The 16,995-nt window shown below is 41.4% G+C and overlaps 1 protein-coding gene across 1 annotated transcript; it reads right to left on the reverse strand.

Moving 5' to 3' along the window:
* Positions 1-445: 445 nt before the first annotated feature.
* LOC125352855 (butyrophilin subfamily 1 member A1-like) lies at positions 446-13,469 on the reverse strand. Its single transcript, XM_048348253.1, has 7 exons — positions 13,360-13,469; positions 10,474-10,596; positions 9,175-9,519; positions 6,415-6,696; positions 2,693-2,818; positions 1,922-1,948; positions 446-1,601 (listed from the first exon to the last, which is right to left on the reverse strand). The coding sequence occupies exons 1-7, from the start codon at positions 13,448-13,450 to the stop codon at positions 1,066-1,068; spliced, it is 1,530 nt and encodes a 509-aa protein (XP_048204210.1). The 5' UTR covers positions 13,451-13,469; the 3' UTR covers positions 446-1,065.
* Positions 13,470-16,995: the final 3,526 nt, after the last annotated feature.

Genomic DNA, 16,995 nt, shown 5'->3' on the forward strand with positions numbered 1-16,995 from the left:
TGGTAGGAAATGCTGTTTGAAGGTAACTGTAGGGAATCTTTAAGACGAGAGAAGACAGAACCTCTCAGAATGATGCCAGATCAAGCTATGTGCAAGTAGGCAGCATCTGGGGTTGGATCACTTTTGAATCTGCCTAACACTGCTATGCTGGAAATGCTCTTCATCCTTGTATCTCTTAGCCTGTCTTTGTTAGCCTATTATGTAGAATCAAAAGAAGGGCTGGGGCTAGGAATGTGGCCTAGTGGAGGAGTGCTTGCCTAGCATGCATGAAGCCCTGGGTTCGATTCCTTAGCACCACATATACAGAAAAAGCCAGAAGTGGTGTTGTGGCTCAAGTGGTAGAGTACTAGCCTTGAGCAAAAAGAAGCCAGGGACAGTGCTCAGGCCCTGAGTCAAAGCCCCAGAACTGGAAAAATGGTGTGTGGGGGGGGGGGGGGGACTGGATTTTGCTACCCTCATAGGTATAGAACATAAATATTTAGAAAATATATACCTGCCAAATTCTAAGGGGCCACCCTGATTTCACTGTTAGTCTGGTTTTACCTCATCTCTTTCTGTGTCCTCTCTGGGTAACATTAACCCCTTCTCTGTAACCTTTGTGTTCCCTTTTCTCTCTTTTTCATGCACATAATGCAAAGCATACTCCTTCACATCACTGCTGTTCTGGACATCAAGATGTTTCCTATGCACTCTTTCAGTCATTCTTAATTTGATTTTTAACTCCCAATCTCCTAAAATGTGCCTTATTTAAAGCACATTAAGAAGTGCCCCCCAAATCTGCTAATTCAGTTGTATCTCAATTTTCTTAAACCTAACCCCTGCCCAATACAGGTAACAGAGGGTCTGGATGGCAGGAACGAGTACAGCCTCAGGAGAAAGGATACTCGAAAGAGGTTCAAAAGCAAAGACAACTCATTAGACTGACTGACTGCTTAAGGGTTCTTGTAGATGGACTGAATTGCCATTTATTTGGAAAGGAGAGTATAGCTAACTCTGCAGGCAGACTCTTTTATGGCAGACAATAAAAATCTCTAAAATCCCTGGATGTCAACAATGACAAAACCCTTAAGACTCATCAAAAACTGGACATATGGTCAGAGGCTTCTTATCAGTAGACCACAACAAGAATAAAGGATAAACAGCACCAGAGAAAGGGTTCTTGGGGAAAGTAAAAATATGGGATCTGGTATTCACGTTGTAGAACGAGACAGTTCCTGATTTATGGTCCAAGAAAATTCCAACCTTATCAGGGGCCACTGTCACTGAGAGAGGGATCCGGGGTGAAAGAAGGGCCCAAAACCCTTTATCAGATAACTCTATAACCCAGAAGCCCTCCTTGGGAGATATGGGGATGAATTGTTTCCTCTTTGAATCCTCTTGACATACTCCAATCAGCCAGTCAGTCCTGTCTCCCACCTCCACCTCCCAGTAATGTCTTCCTGAAGTGAGGCCCTCACGGCCTAACACACAGGGCCAAGACATAAACCTCCCTTTTTTGTCAGGCAGGTTCTGATGTGAATTTTCCATTTGATGAAAAGACTTTAAATCCTCAGATAGAGAGAGGGAAGGGTGGGCTGTGTCTGGATCCAGAGTCACATCAACTGGAAGCGAAGAGAAAGGATAACTAACCATCAGTTAATTATGAGACCAACTTTCTTTCTCCCAAGAAACAGAGCACAGTTCTAGAGCTGGCAGGTCTCCTCAAGGAACAGCTAGCTGCCTAGCCTGCCCAGGGGTCTCTATCCCGTCCAGGCTCCCGCCCCAATCAGAAGCCACAAGTAATATAACAGCTGACAGCATTCAGGTACTAAGTGTTTAACATGATCCTCTCACTGGAAGCTTGTCTCTGTGCTATCCTCTCTGGGAAATTCCAGGCTTTTCTCTATAACTTAAAGTCTAAAGGAATGCCAAGTGTACTGACCTGCATTGGATCGAGCCATTTCCCATTCTGAAATAAAACAGACACATGAGTCACTGTTAGGTTATAGAATGAATATTTTTTGGCATTTTACAACAAAAAGCAAATAAAAACAAAAATTTTAGAAGCTTTGTGTACAATGAAAAGAAATGCCTCAAAGGCACTTTGAAACTTAAGACATGAGGAATACGAAAGAAATGAGTAGGTAGACAGGATATAGTGGAGGACTGTTACCACCTGATTAATAACATCTCATTAATCAAGAACATGAAGTATTTTTGTTCTTTCAGAAGTAACATGGAAACTCTTGGTGGTTTGGGATTAGCACTTTAGTGAAGAGAATGTTGTTCTAGGGGGTAAATTAAAGAAATATGGAGAACCTAGTACCTACTTCTGGACAATGCTGCCAGCCAGAACCTGTATTCAGTAGTTAGGAGTTGAACCCCTTTTTCTATCACATTCTTACACTTGCCAATTGTCCAGTAGGTCCTATTTTCTACCCTTAAGAATTGTATACCCTAAACTGACAGGCTGAATTGTAACCCATTTATACAGCTACTTAAAAATCAATAAAAATAGAAGTGAAAAAATGCATTCCTAAGAAGTGATCTATTGCTTCATCTGGCTTGATTAAGGAACTGGGTTCCAACTCTTGTGATGGGAAGTCTTATTGTGTCTCAGAATTCTGGACATTTGGCCTCTCATGCATTTACATTCTCTTTCAACTGAAAATTCTGAAATAATAGGTTCAAGAGAAGGTGATCTATGACTTACTTAGGTAATCAATTTTGTCTCTTCTTTTTTTTCTTTCACACCATTTCCAAGTGAAAAACAATCCAATGATGACTCCCAGGCATACTGCGATTCCTATCAAGGTTTTCCAAACTGGGAAGGAAAGATCTGAAACAGAATTCCCAAGAAATGTGTTTGTGTGGTAGCACATGCTTGCAATCCCAACACTTAGGAAGCTGAGGCAGGAGAATCTCAAGTGCTTGATCAACCTGGTGTAAAAAGTCTCCATCTCAAAAAAAAAAAAAAGAAAGAAAGAAAAGAAAAAGAAAGGAATGTATTTGCTAACATCTATAGGGAAATACAGCTTTGAGCACATGACATAGTGACACTGGGCCTTCCCTGTCTTCACTAAACCTTTTGTCAGGGACAGTGGCTATAATTCCACCCCAGTTACAGAAACATTTTACTCTGAGTGGGAAAAGTAGAAAAACAGAGGAAGGCATCAAACAAGAGTTATTTACATTAGGGCCTGTCTGATTTTTTTTTTTTTAATTAAGCTGGGGGCTAGGAATATGGCCTAGTAGTAGAGTGCTTGCCTCACATACATGAAGCCCTAGGTTCAATTCCCCAGCACCACATATATAGAAAGAGCTGGAAGTGGCACTGTGGCTTAAGAGCTAGAGTGAGCAAAAAGAAGCCAGGGACAGTGCTCAGGTCCTGAGTCCAAGACCAAGGATTGGCAAAAAAAAAGCTGGATATGGTGACACATACTATAATGATGAAAGTAAGAAGGAGCCTAAAAAGAAGAAGGATTGTAAGTTTGAGGCCAGCCTGAACTTTATAGTAAAATCCTGTCTCAAAATTATAAAATATAGAGATAATAAAAACATTTTTGAAATCACATTCGTATTTTAATGTAAGTGGAGTAAATTTATGAGGCATTGTTTAGTGTGACCAAAAAAAAAAAAAGAACTCAGTAATACATTACTCACAAAGGCATATCCTAAAGGATAATAAATAAATAAATACAAAGATGCCATAAGCAAAAACCAATACTGAAAAGCTCAAATAGAGATACTATGAGAGGAAATAATCGTCAGCACAAACTGTATGACCACAGACAGAAATGTAGTAACAGACAGATCATATGTCAGAATAATACAAGTTATATGCTTAAAAAACAAGTTATATGCTTAAAAAGCAAAGTTTCCGAAAACATGCAACAAAAGCCACAGAATTAAAAAGAGATTGTTTTTAAATGGAACATTACAATTGAGATAATAAAAAATATTTTTAAGAATTAAATTTTTTGTGTGTTTTTGCTTTTGCCAGTCCTGGGGCTTGAACTCAGGGCCTGAGCATGTCCCTGGCTGCTTTTTGCTCAAGGCTACCATTCTACCACTTGAGCCATAGCGCCACTTCTGGCTTTTTCTATCTATGTGGTGCTGAGGTGTTGAACTCATGGTTTCATGTATAGGAAGCGAGCACTTTACCACTCTGCCATATTCCCAGCTCCAGAATTAAAATTTTTTTTAAAAGCAAAGGAAAAGAATACAATTTTTACTTATTGATGCTCATGCTAAAACCTCTCTAATGGTGATAAATGTGGATGGGAAATAACAACTCTGAATATGACACAAAACATAGCTCAATTAGCAAGATATAGCAAAGACACTTGAACACCCATGTTGGCTTCTTCACTACTCACAATAGCCTAGTTATAGAAACCCAAATGCCCTACAATGGATGAGTGGCTTGACAAAATGTGGTATTTATTCACAATGAAATTTTACTCACACATTAGAAAGAATATTCATTTGCAAATGAATATGTCATTTGCAGGAAAATGGATAGACCTAGGAAAAATTATGTTAAGTGAAGTAAGTCAGGCGCAGAGAGACAAATGGTGCATGTTTTCTCTTATCTGTGGAAGATGAATCTAAAATATAAATATGCACGATAACATATATAAACATCAATGCATTCACACACAAACAAATAGACCAAAGGATGGTATACTTAGGGGAGAAATTCAAAGGGGATAACTCCTGTGAACAACGAATGTACTGTCTATCAAAATGAATACCAGGTAGTAGAGACATGTTTTGAGGAGTGGGTGAAAGGGAGGTACAAGAATGGAGGAAGGAAAGGTGAGTAAATGTAATCATTGTAGTCAATGTACTTTACGTGAAAAAAGAACTATATAACTTGAGAGTAGGGATAGGAGGGGGGAAATGGAGGGGGGGGGGGACAAAGAAGGGGTAACACTTACCCGCCAAGAAGCATTGTACTCATAACCTGAGTTATGGAATGGTAAACTCTTTGAACAACTACTTAATAATATTTTTTTAAATAAGAAGGAAAAAACCCCACAAAAACTACTTACTTAAAAACAAAAGTTTAAGGAAAGAGAAAAGATTGTCTATTTTTCTTTGAAGATACTCTCTCTCTCTCTCTCTCTCTCTCTCTCTCTCTCTCATGCTGGTCCTGGGGCTGAAACTCAAGCCTAGATGCTGTCCCTGAATTTTTTGCTTAAGGCTACTACTCTATCACTTGTGCCACAGCTGTACTTTCAGTTTTTTTTTTTTCTGGTTAATTGGACATAAGAGTCTCACAGATGGGCTGGGAATGTGGCTTAGTGGTAGAGTGCTTGCCTAGCATGCATGGGTTTGATTCCTAAGCACCACATAAACAGAAAAAGCTGAAAGTGGCACTGGGCTCAAGTGGTAAAGTGCTACAAAAAGAAGCCAGGGACAGTGGTCAGGCCCTGAGTTCAAGCCCCAGGACTGGAAGACAGAGAGAGAGAGAGAGAGAGAGAGAGAGAGAGAGAGAGAGAGAGAGAGAGAGAGAGAGAGAGAGAGAGAGAGAGAGAGAGAGAGAGAGAGAGAGAGACTTACAGATTTTCCTGTCTTGTCCAGGCTGACTTTGAACTGTGATCCTCTGATCTCAGCAAAAAATCCAGGAGTGGCTGGGCATCAGTGGTTTACAACTATAATCCCAGCTACTAAGGAAGGTGAGATAAGATTCAATAGGGCAGGAAAGTTCATGAGACTTTTATTTCCAATCATACACACATACACAGAGTCAGAAATGGAGCTGTGGCCCAAGTGGTAGACCACCAGCCTCAAATGAATTGCTATGGTACATCACCCCAGGCCCCGAGTTCAAGCCCCAGTATCAACACCTGTCCAAACAAACAAACAAACAGAAAGCAAGCCTGGAGCTAGTAGCTCACACCCGTAGTCTTAGATACTTTTGAGGCTAAGATCTGAGGATCCCAGTTAGAAGCCTGCCAGGAAAGGAAAGTCCATGAGACTCTTATCCCCACTGAATTACCAAGATGATCAGAGAAGGAATCCAAAAGGTGGTTCTTTGGGGAATATTTGCATAGGAATGGAGAAGGACAAATGACAAAGGCTACTGGAAAAAATATATTTAAAGAGAATCAGGAAAGTGAAATGTTTTATATATTAATAACAGTTTCTAGGAAGGGGATAGTCATCAGGCTCAGGTGAATCCAGAAAGCTGATGAATCAGATGTAACTGACTTGAATTCGGGAAATAAACTGAATTAGGGAAAAAAGAACCTTTGGAAGGGAGGTTTTATGGAAGGAAGTCATAGGAGCCAATGAATATTAGTACTTATTTGAAAGTTTAAAGGGAAATAGGAAAATAAAGACCTCACACCTCAGCTGGTATCCCAGGCTCTAGGGCTCTAGGGAGGTGTTGTAGCAACATAGGCATCTCACATTGGTGCAACTAACCTGGTATGGAAATTTCAGCTTTCTTCTCTTGGTTAAGGAGGAGGTTCTGGATGCTGCAGAACACACTCTCAATAGAGTTGTCTGTGATGACCACTGGAGCTACCACAGTAAATAGGCCTTCTTCATCAGGATTCATGACATCTGCCATGGATGATAACTTCTCTCCTGTGGCAGTTCTCCACTGCACCTTAGGCTTTGGGTACCATCCCTCTGAAGTGCACTTCAGATGGATCTGTCCTTTGTCTTGAACCTCCATACTGATGTGAGGATCAGTACCAAGAGCTATGAAGAGAGAAGCTGCCTTTATTTTCAGTGAATATCCTTTTGGTAGCCTATAGTATTTGTATGTAAGAGCATGGTAATGCAGGAAAACTAGAAGGGGAGACATCTCAACTCCTCTATGTATGTGCATGTGTATGTATGTTTGTGTTTGTGTGTGTGTGAGGGTGAGAGACAGACGGATGGACAGACAGACAGACAGACAGACAGATAGATAGAGAGTGTGTCCTGGGGCTTGAACTCAGAACCTGGATCAGCATCTTTGCTCAAGACTAGCACTCTACCACTTGAGTAATACAGCCCCATTTCCAGCTGGCTTTGTTTTTTGTTGTTGTTGTTGGTGGTGGTGGTGGTGGTGGTGTGTGTGTGGTTAATTGAAGGGAAGAGTCCCACAGGCTTTCCTGCCTGGGCTGGCTTCAGACCACTATCCTCAGATCTCAGCCTTCTGAGTAGGTAAGTTTACAGGTATGAATCACAGGTGCCAGCTTCAATTCCTTATTTCAAAGTGAACTGAAGTACCACTAAAACAAATTTCACACACCTTATCAGAAAGATGAAATTTCAGGTCAGGTGTGGAGGGAAAAATAAAGATGCCATTTGAGGATCAGGCACAAATTTGGCTTCTATAGGAGTGAGGGGCATTTGAGATGGCCCTTGAAATATGGGTAGAATAGCATGAGCAGACATGAGATATGAGAACAGCAAGACTAATGGCTTAACGATGGGCAAGTCACAAATATTAGGAGCTCTAGAAACAGCAGAGTTGGGAGCCTTATGGGAAGAGAAGGCTGAGAGAAGAGGCAGAACATGTTACTCTTTTCTTTGCTTTTCTCTTAATAGCCATGGGTAGAACGACAGTCCAGATGTCACTTCAGGAGTTTTCTTAAATAATTTCTACTTCATTTAAATTATGTCCTCTGAGACATCTTTTCTTCCCCCCCCCCCAATGTCTGCTCCTTTTCTCATAATCTTAATAGGCACAGAAAATAGGCACTCTAAAGCTGGGCAACGTGTATTATGCCTGTAATCCCAGCTACTCAGAAGGCAGAAATCAATAAGCTGATGGTTCAAGACCAGACTGGGCAACAAGCTAGCAAGGCACTATTTCAATAAATAAGTCAGGCACAGGGGTTCATGCCTTTTATTCCAGCTACTCAAGAGGCTATACGTAAGAGGATCATAATCTGGCGTGGGCCCTGGCAAAAACAAAACAAAACAAAAACCAAACCCATGAGACTTTATCTGAAAAATAACAAGTAAAGTCTAGATGGGGCTGGGCACTGGTGGCTCCCACCTATAAGCCTAGCTATTCAGGAGGCTTAAAGCTGAGGATCTCAGTTTGAAGCTAGCCTAGGCAGGAAACTCCATGAGACTCTTATTTCCAAATAACCACCCAAAAAGCAAGAAGTGAAGCTGCAGCTCAAGTGGTAGAATGCTAGCCTTGGGCCAAAAAGATCAGAGACAGCTCTCAGGCTCTGAGTGCAAGCATGACCAGCACACACACACACACACACACACACACACACACACCAAAAACAAAAAACAATTGATTTGTGGTTTATGAAAGTGCCATAAAAATTTAACCAAGATTTGGGATTTTCAGAAGTAATTTTAAGAAAATTATTCTTCCCTATATATAGAAGCACAAGGGCTGTGTACACTCATGCCATGGAAGTCTCACTGTCATGGAGTTTAGATTCAGATTTCATTACAATTTTATTTTTGCTGGTCTTGGTTTGAACTCAAGGCCTGGGGCCCACTTGGCTTTCTTGCTCACAGCTGGCCCTTTATCACTTGAGCCATGCCTCCAGTCTGGCATTTTGCTGGTTAATTGGAGATGAAGTCTCTCAGATGTTTCTGTTGAGGCTGGCAGCAAACTGTAGTCCTTCAACCTCAGCCACCTGAGCAGCTAGGATTATGGGAGTAAGCGAGAGGCACCCAACCCAAGTTCGTTTGCTTGTTTATTTGTTGGGTGCTAGAATTGGGGGCCTAAACTCCGGGCCTCTCATTCTTGCATTTTAGCCTTTTTGCTAAAGCTGTTGCTCTACCACTTGTGCCAGACCTCTCCTTCCCCAAGGTATTTTTTGTTTTTTTGTTTGCTTGTTTTGTTTTTTTGCCAGTCCTGGGGCTTGAAATCAGGGCCTGAGCACTGTCCTTGACTTCTTTTTGCTCAAGGCTAGCACTCTACCACTTGAGCCACAGCGCCACTTCTGGCTTTTTCTATATATGTAATGCTGAGGAATCGAACCCAGGGCTTCATGTACATGAAGCAAGCCATATTCCCAGCCCCCCAAGGAATTTTTTTAAATGAGGTATTTGAGTAGCTAATATTAAAAGCCACTTTTATACTATACAGATGATATACTGTAGACTATGTAAATGCAATGATAATGAATGACAGTTCCGTTATATTTATAGTTTATAAACCCCATTTTCATATATCACTGGTATTACTGAAGAAGAAAAAACTTGTCCACTCACCGGCTACTCTCAGATGTATGAAGGCTTGTCCTTGGGCGTGTTTATCGCTGAAGAAACACCCATATATCCCTTCATCAGAGACCCTGATGTCATGTATCTTCACAGCAGCATGCCCTGAGGTGATGTTGTCCTGCACCAGTGTCACCCTTCCTTGGTATTCAGGCATCTGTTCTTGCTCCTGTCCTAGGTCTGAGCGCATCCATACTGGTGGTGAGAATGTATTCCGGAACCAGCGTAGCTCCATATACTCAGCACTCACAGGAGGTGAGAGGTAGCAAGGCAATTCAGCATCTTCACCCACTAAAGACTGGATAGGCTCCAGGGGTCCCATGACTTCAAAATTTCCTGTCCAAAAAAAAAGCAGAGGCTGGGAATTTGGCTTAGCAGTAGAGCGCCTGCTTTGCATGCATGAAGCCCTAGGTTCAATTCCTCAGTACCACATACAAACAAAAAGCAGGAAGTGGTGGAAGCAGGAAGTGGTGGTGTGGCTCAAGTGGTAGAGTGCTAGCCTTGGGCAAAAGGAAGCCATTGACAGTGCTCAGGCCCTGAGTTCAAGCCCCAGGACTAGCAAAAGAAAAAAAGCAGAGCTGGGTGCTAGTGGCTCATAGTCTTAACTACTCAGGAGACTGAGCTCTCAGAATTCTGGTTCGAAGCCAACCAGGGCAGATAACTGCCAGAAAACTTGGAGTGGTACTGTGGCTCAAAGTTATAAAGCACTAGTCTTGAGCAAAAGAGCTCAATATCAGCACCCAGGTCTAGACTCAGGTCCAGAGTTTAAGTCCCATGAATGATATTCCCCCACCCCCACCAAAAAAAAAATCAGAATCTGGTAAAATGTAGACATGGGAACTACATTGTGATAGTAAGTAAGTACAGCCAAAAGCAGACTCCGTCGTGCCATTTCTCTTATTTCTTACTGTATAGCATCGACTGGGATTCCAGTGAGGAATGCTGGGAAGAACCACTGGGACTGTTTACATTTGTGAAAAAAAATTTCATAGCTAGGTGCTGGTAGGCTCACATCTGTCATCCTCGCTACTTAGGAGGCTGGGATCAGAGGACAGCAGTTCAAAGCCAGTCCCGGCAGGGAAGTCTGTGAGGCTCTTATCTCCAATTAACCACCAGGAAACCAGAAGTGAAGCTGTGGTTCAAAGCCACAGAGCACTAGCCTTGAGCAAAAGAACTCAGGAACTACAGCCAGGCCCTGAGTTCAAGCCCCATTACTGACAAAAAAAAAAAAAAAAGTTTCACCTCAGCAGGCCAGAAGAGGAGAGGGTGGGAGAAGAGAAGAGAACTTACCTAAATTCAGCTTGGGCAGCTGCAGGAATATAAATATGAGCAGATATCTGGAAGGGGAGTTTGGGGGAAACGCCTTCCATGTCTTTTCTGAGTAGCAGGATACTGGTGCAAATTTCCTAAGAGCTGGAATATCAGAGAAGGAATGGTTAGGAAGTAACTATGGACTCTGTAAACTCTCTGTTCTCAACAGTTTTTTCCAACTTGAAGTGCTCTGGACATTTACATGTGAGGCTTCTGCTGTGTTCCATCGCCAGGGAGGATTTTCAGGCCATGCTACCATCAATAGCTACCGATTCACCTCTCTAAGTTTGGTCAAACACGTATAAAAGCATAAACTGGGCCCTAAATCCAGAAAAAAGACATTGAAGGAGGGAAGCATTGTATACAGTAGTTAAGTTGCATAGAAATAAAAAAAAATTGGATTCATAGTACTAAAGAATCTTTCTCTTACAGGAGTTATGACTAAATGGTAGAGTGCCCATCTGGTAAGCATAAGGCCCTGAGTTCAAATCACAGTAATGTAAGCGGGAAAAATATATCATATATACATAATATATTATATATTATATGTATAGCATATACATAAAAATATATAAATATATTGTATATATTTATATAATATAATATTTATATATAATATATATTATATATAAATATATAAATATATAAAATACACACGCACACACACACATACACACACACACACACTGGGTGCCGGTGCCTCACACCTGTAATCCTAATTACTCAGGAGGCTGAGATCTGAAGGTTTTGGTTCAAAGACAGCCCAGTCAGGGAAGTTTATGAAACTCTTATCTCCAGTTAACCACCAAAAAGCCAAAAGTAGAACTGTGGCTCAAGTGGTAGAGTGTTAGTCTGGAGCACAAAAGCTCAACAGGTATGATTCAAGTGATAGACTAGCAAAGAGGTGGAGGCCTTGTGTTCAAACCGCAGTACTGCCACAATTTAATGGAAAAACATAATCTCTTTTCCAACCACTAGAAAAAAGCACTTAGACTCTGCTTTATAAACTGTAACTGCACCTCCATTATTCTTTTCCTGCTTCAGTATTAAATGTTCTAATTTGCAGCAGAATTTTTCCTTGACTTCCCTCAGCACTTTTCAGAGTAATCAAACTATCATTTCCTTAATGAGTTTGGGTGAATGCTCACAAAAGCAACAACAAAATGTTTCTCTATATAGCAGCAATTTTTTCAGGAAAGATGTGAAGTTTAATACCCTGTTAAGTACATATAGATGTTATAACTTGGGAAATTTCTACAAGAAAAGATAGTCTCCTTCTACTCATAATCCAGCATGTGCTGTTAAGGTGATTTTAAATATATATATAGATATAGATATAGATATAGATATAGATAAATATCTTTCATGACTTAGTAAAAGGAAGTTTATTGATGTATAAGGACCCAAATTTGTGAGGAGTCACTCATGTGATTGACATGATTGTTTTTTGCACAATCTTCTTTCAAATAAAGGATTTGATGGGCTTCTAGGATTTTGTGGGTTTTCTTTGTAGCTAATATAAGACAGCCTGGGTACATAGCATTATGGTCTCCACATAAGGTACATACAGTCTAAGGGGATAGGGCCAGTAGAGACAACTGAACAAGAATGGGGAGTGCACACAGAACCACAGATGTTATGTGGTTTCTAGGACTCTACGGAGGGTCTCATTCTCACTTCTGTTCTTAAGTCATTGGAAGGCATATCATTTAGGATTAAAAAGTAAGTTTCAAGCCGGGCCACAGTGGCTCACGCCTGTAATCCTAGTTACTCAAGAGGCTGAGATCTGAGGATCTCAGTTCAAAACCAGCTGGCAGGAAAGTCCCTATGACTCATCTCCAATTAACCACCTGAAAACCAGAAGTGGCACTGTGGCTCCTGTGACAGAGCACTAGCCTTGAGCTGAAGAGCTCAGGGACAGTGTTCAAGCCCAGAGTTCAAGCCCCATGATCTACCCCCCCAAAAGAAAAAAGTTTCAGGGGGTTCTGTACATAGTTGCTTGGCCCCATGTGCTTGGACAGAACATCAAGGTACCAGGAGCAAGTGAAAGAGGAGGAGGCTGTTCACAGTATGGCGGTTAGTATGGTAGGTTGAATATACAGGGCAAAGACAGTTTAACAAAGGAAACGAACAAAAGTTTTAAAATCACAAGATAAGCAGTCACATCAGGGAGCTGGTGTCTCTTGCCTGTAATCCTAGCAACTCAGGCAGTTGAAAGCTGAGGATACTGGTTGAAAGTCAGCCAAGGGAAGGAAAGCCCTGGCAACTCTCATCTCAGGAAAGTCCACAAGACTCTTACCTCAGGAAAGTCCACAAGACTTTTGTCTCCAATTAACCATCAAAATGCCACGCTGTGGCTCAGTACTAGAGGGCCACCCCTGAGCAAAAAAAGCTCAGGGACAGTGCCCAGGCCCCGAGATCCCTCTCCCTCTCCCTCTCCCTAAGGTTACACTCAGGGTAGGGCCAGAAGGATATTCTGTGGCCAGCTTTATCACACTTGTGGTAATGTTGCTTGTTTGCAGTGACTCACTAACTGGGGGGTCTGTAAGGGCTGGCTCAAACTGCAATCCTCAGATCAAGGTCTCCTGATTAGCTAAGTTTACAGACCTGAGCCGCTGGCGACCAGCCGATGGGAATATGCACCTGATAAATTTAGTCATTCAGGCTGTCCTCCTTCCACTAACCTCCAACTTCAACAAATCCATACCCTGAGTTCTCTCACTCCATTACCTCTCCGGCTCACCCACACAGCATCTCACCCCGAGTCTCAGTGCGGGTCCTTCTCTGCCCTCCCACTCTGCTTTTCCAGCCCTCCTCTTCCAGGTCCAGTCGCAGGTACTAATAGATGCCCATAGAGGTACTTACCTCTCAGTACTCTATTGAAAACCACGGTCGACAAGAGGGGGAAAAGGGGTAAACACCAATCTTCCATTGTTAAAATAGGAACTTTGGTCATATTCAAATTAGTAGAGTTTCATGAGCCGAGACAGCCCCTCACATCGCGGAAAGGATCCTGGTCACAGCGTGGGCGGGGCGGGGCCGGGGTGGAAAAGACCAGAAGCGATGAAACTACATGATTGGTTCATGCTGTCCGCCGGCCGAGACTGCTTTTCCTGGTTCGTTCTGAGGCGATGGGGGTTCCTCAGTAAGGTGTCACGTGTACATACAGAGGCCCTCTTAAACCGAAGCTAAGGTCCCCTGATCTGGAAGTCGTGCACACTCATTCTGACAAACGGTGTAATGAAATTTTCGCACACATTTGCTTTCTGATCGGCTCAAAAGTGGCAGCTACCGGGGAAGGTTAAGTGAAAATCCAGTTCCATCAAGTTGGGCACACACTGAGGCGTGTCTGGGGGTGGTTATGCATTCGAATCATTGGTTGTCTATATGGATGCGATAAGTATTTGTTTAAATGCAACTGCTTATGTCTTGTAAGAGAAATGTCACTGAAACTGAGTAGAAAAAGATTTTAGTGAGGTGAGGAAGAGGGAAATCATGTTAAAGCAATATACTAACCTCTTCATGTAAATAGGCACAGGGAAGAGGTTACAACCTTTTATGACAAAGCCAAATGAAAGCATGGAAGAATTTAAAAGAAAAAGAGACCAATTCACCTATTTTAATATCTCCAACAACCAGGTCTCAAGTCATTAGAAAATTAAAATTTCTGTTTTCCAGAAATAGAATTATCAGTAACTTCTTGCTATGTTTAACTTTTTTAAAAAGTGAAAATATTTTGAGTGCTGCTGAGCGTCTTTATTTACCTTTTTTGTTTGTTTTGGATGAGGGAAGACTACACTGTATTCCATGTATACTTTTCAGTTGGCCAGATCTGAAGTTGGGTAGATTGTTAATGGTGTCTTGGTAAGAGATGCTTGGGACAAACTTTGGTACCTAGAACTTGAGACTTGTCTTGGGTCACTTTTTTTTTTTTAAATGCAGTCCCCTGGGACTTAGCTATGACCCAAACTAGTACAACTTGGTTATATTCTAATAGTTTGACTTTAGACTTTGTGGTAGAGGTGACCCTATCAAGTAACTCACTTTTCTTAGTAACCAAATTTCTTGTAATTGCAATATGCTTGAGGTGGGTTAGCTATAGGGAAAGAATGCTGAAACCAAATCCCTTTTCTGGTTTTACCCTAGCGTCTCTTAGCATCTCCTCCTTAGGGTAATTTGTGGTCAAGTTTTGGTTAGTATTTCTCCTTAGGATAGAAAAACTTCATGTCCAGTTCTAAACAAATGGAATCACCTGCACCTTTACTTGACCAAGTATTATTTAGAGCTCCATGCATCTTAGTTTCATGTCATATACTTAAAACCATGGGATGGCAGCCTTGTAAATGAACAAAAATCTGCTTCCCTAAGATCAGCCCATTGTATTATCCTGAACTGCTCCCACAGACTCCAAATCCTAGAAATTTTCTCAACCAGATATATGCTCTTGAGCCACCTAGCTCAACCTGCTGTCTCCCTTAATGGTTTATTTTCTCTATACATATTAAACCCTTTGATTTGCCACTTTATTCCAGTGAGTGTGTCTTCATTCAATTTTTTGTGGAAGACATAAAAATCTAGGATTTTTGTCTCTGACTGGTAACTACTCATCCCTTTTGTAGATAGAGAACTAAGTTTGAGCCCATGACTCAAAGGTAGGAAGTTGCTGCATCACTCTGAGTGACATAGAATAGACATAGAATAAGACATAGAATAGTTGGGTGACTCTTAGCACTCTTCCTGCTTCCTCCTTCCTTTTGTCTACAACACGAACTTCTGAGCTGGAGAGGTAGCCATCATTTTGTGACCATAGGGAACCTTGAGAATAAAGCCACAGAAGAGAATAATGACAAGACTCTAGAAGTGTGGGTGACATCTCTGATATTCCAGACCATCTCTGGCTAGCTACCATGTGAATTTACCCATGAGAAAGAAAAATAAAACCTTGTTTTGTCAAGTCTGTTATCAGTAGCAATTTTGTTATCCATATCAAATCAAATGCAATTCTTCCTTCTATTCACAAGCATCCTTGACACCTGCCCCTCCTATACACCCACATAGCGAAACCTATCAGCACTGCTTTTATTTTTTAGGTCTCCCTCCTCCCCATAAATGGCCCTTGGATAGCCCCTTTTTCCCCACCACTCCGTAAGGCCCTACAGGCAGCAAGCCCCCTTCAGTAAAGTCCTTAATGGCAGTTTCCATAATCTCATGAAGACCCCCCAAGCCCCTTACTCCCACACCCTTCCCTTCAGTCCACTGGTACCCTTTTTTTTTTTTTTTGGCTGTATATCCTGTGGTCCTGCTCACTGACTGGTACTCTACAAACATTTGCTAACTTTGCCTGTGAAGTACAGCTCCTCCAACAGTTCCAAGGCCTAGAGCGCTTATAGACTAAGCCTGGTGCTTGGGATGCAAACGTGCTTATGGCTAAACTGCCTCTCCAGCCTGGGAAGACTTCTCTCCATTTGGAATGTTTTTCTTCCTGGTATTCTTGTGACTTGCTCTGCCCTCCACATCTACTTTACTGCTCTGCTTTATTTTATTATGTATTTGGTAACTTATTTTGTCTATATCAGAGTTATCTCATCTTGCTTGCTCTGAACTTTGCTCTCTGCTGCTTTACTACTAGAGGCATAGGCCTTCAGCCCAATCTTTTTTTTTATCGTTATTTTAAAGATGAATTCTCATGACTTTTCTGCCTGGCATGGCTTTAAACCTCTATTCCAACGTCCTAGCTCCTGAGTAGTTAGGATTAGGGGCATGAGCCACTAATGCTCAACATTTTATTTATTTAATTTGTTCTGGTCCCTGTGCTTTTTTGCTTAAGGCTAGGGCTCTACCACTGAACCACAGCTCCACTGTCAGCTTTTTTATGCTAATAGGAGAAGAGTCTCATGGACTTTTCTTGCCTCAGCTGCTTTTGAACCTCAATCCTCACATCTCAGCCTCCTGAGTAGCTGGAATTACAGTACCTGGCTCTTTTTATTTTATTTGGTTTTGTTTAGTTTTTAATGTCCTCATATAGTATCTAGCACAAGACTGGACTAAAAATTAGCTTCAGTGAATACTTAAAATATGTTAACTTTATGCTTTAAGCTTTAAAGGTGAAGCATGATTTATTTTAAGAGTATGAATTTTCAGAAGTGGCACTGTGGCTCAGGTGGTAGAGTACTAGCATTGAGCATAGAGAGGACAGTGCCCAGGCCCTAAGTTCAAGCCCTACAACTGACCAAAAAAAAAAAAAAAAAAGAGTATGAATTTTCACCAACTTAATTTGTTAGACTCTTCTATATTACTGTGAAATGAGGATACTTTCTGTGAATTCAAGAACACGGCCTATGTGAAAGTGTTCTGTAAGCTATAACAGAAGTCACAAAAACTCTTTAAGAAATTATATAGTATATATTGTATATGACATATAGGTATATTTATATATACTACATGAATGGCAATAGACTAAATATATACTGTTAAAATTCAGGTGTTGAAATTTTATCTCCA

The sequence above is a fragment of the Perognathus longimembris genome, chromosome 6 (genome assembly GCF_023159225.1).
Source record: "Perognathus longimembris pacificus isolate PPM17 chromosome 6, ASM2315922v1, whole genome shotgun sequence".
Lineage (NCBI taxonomy): Eukaryota > Metazoa > Chordata > Mammalia > Rodentia > Heteromyidae > Perognathus > Perognathus longimembris.

What these genes read in the sequence shown, in the direction of transcription:
- LOC125352855 (XM_048348253.1), bottom strand. Translation starts at nt 13,450, where the DNA reads ATGACCAAAGTTCCTATTTTAACAATGGAAGATTGGTGTTTACCCCTT. An exon ending in AGCTGAAATTTCCATACCAG is followed by an intron (nt 2,819 to 6,414) that starts GTTAGTTGCACC and finishes ATTCTGTTTCAG; the next exon opens with ATCTTTCCTTCCCAGTTTGG. An exon ending in AGACAAAATTGATTACCTAA is followed by an intron (nt 1,949 to 2,692) that starts GTAAGTCATAGA and finishes GTTTTATTTCAG; the next exon opens with AATGGGAAATGGCTCGATCC.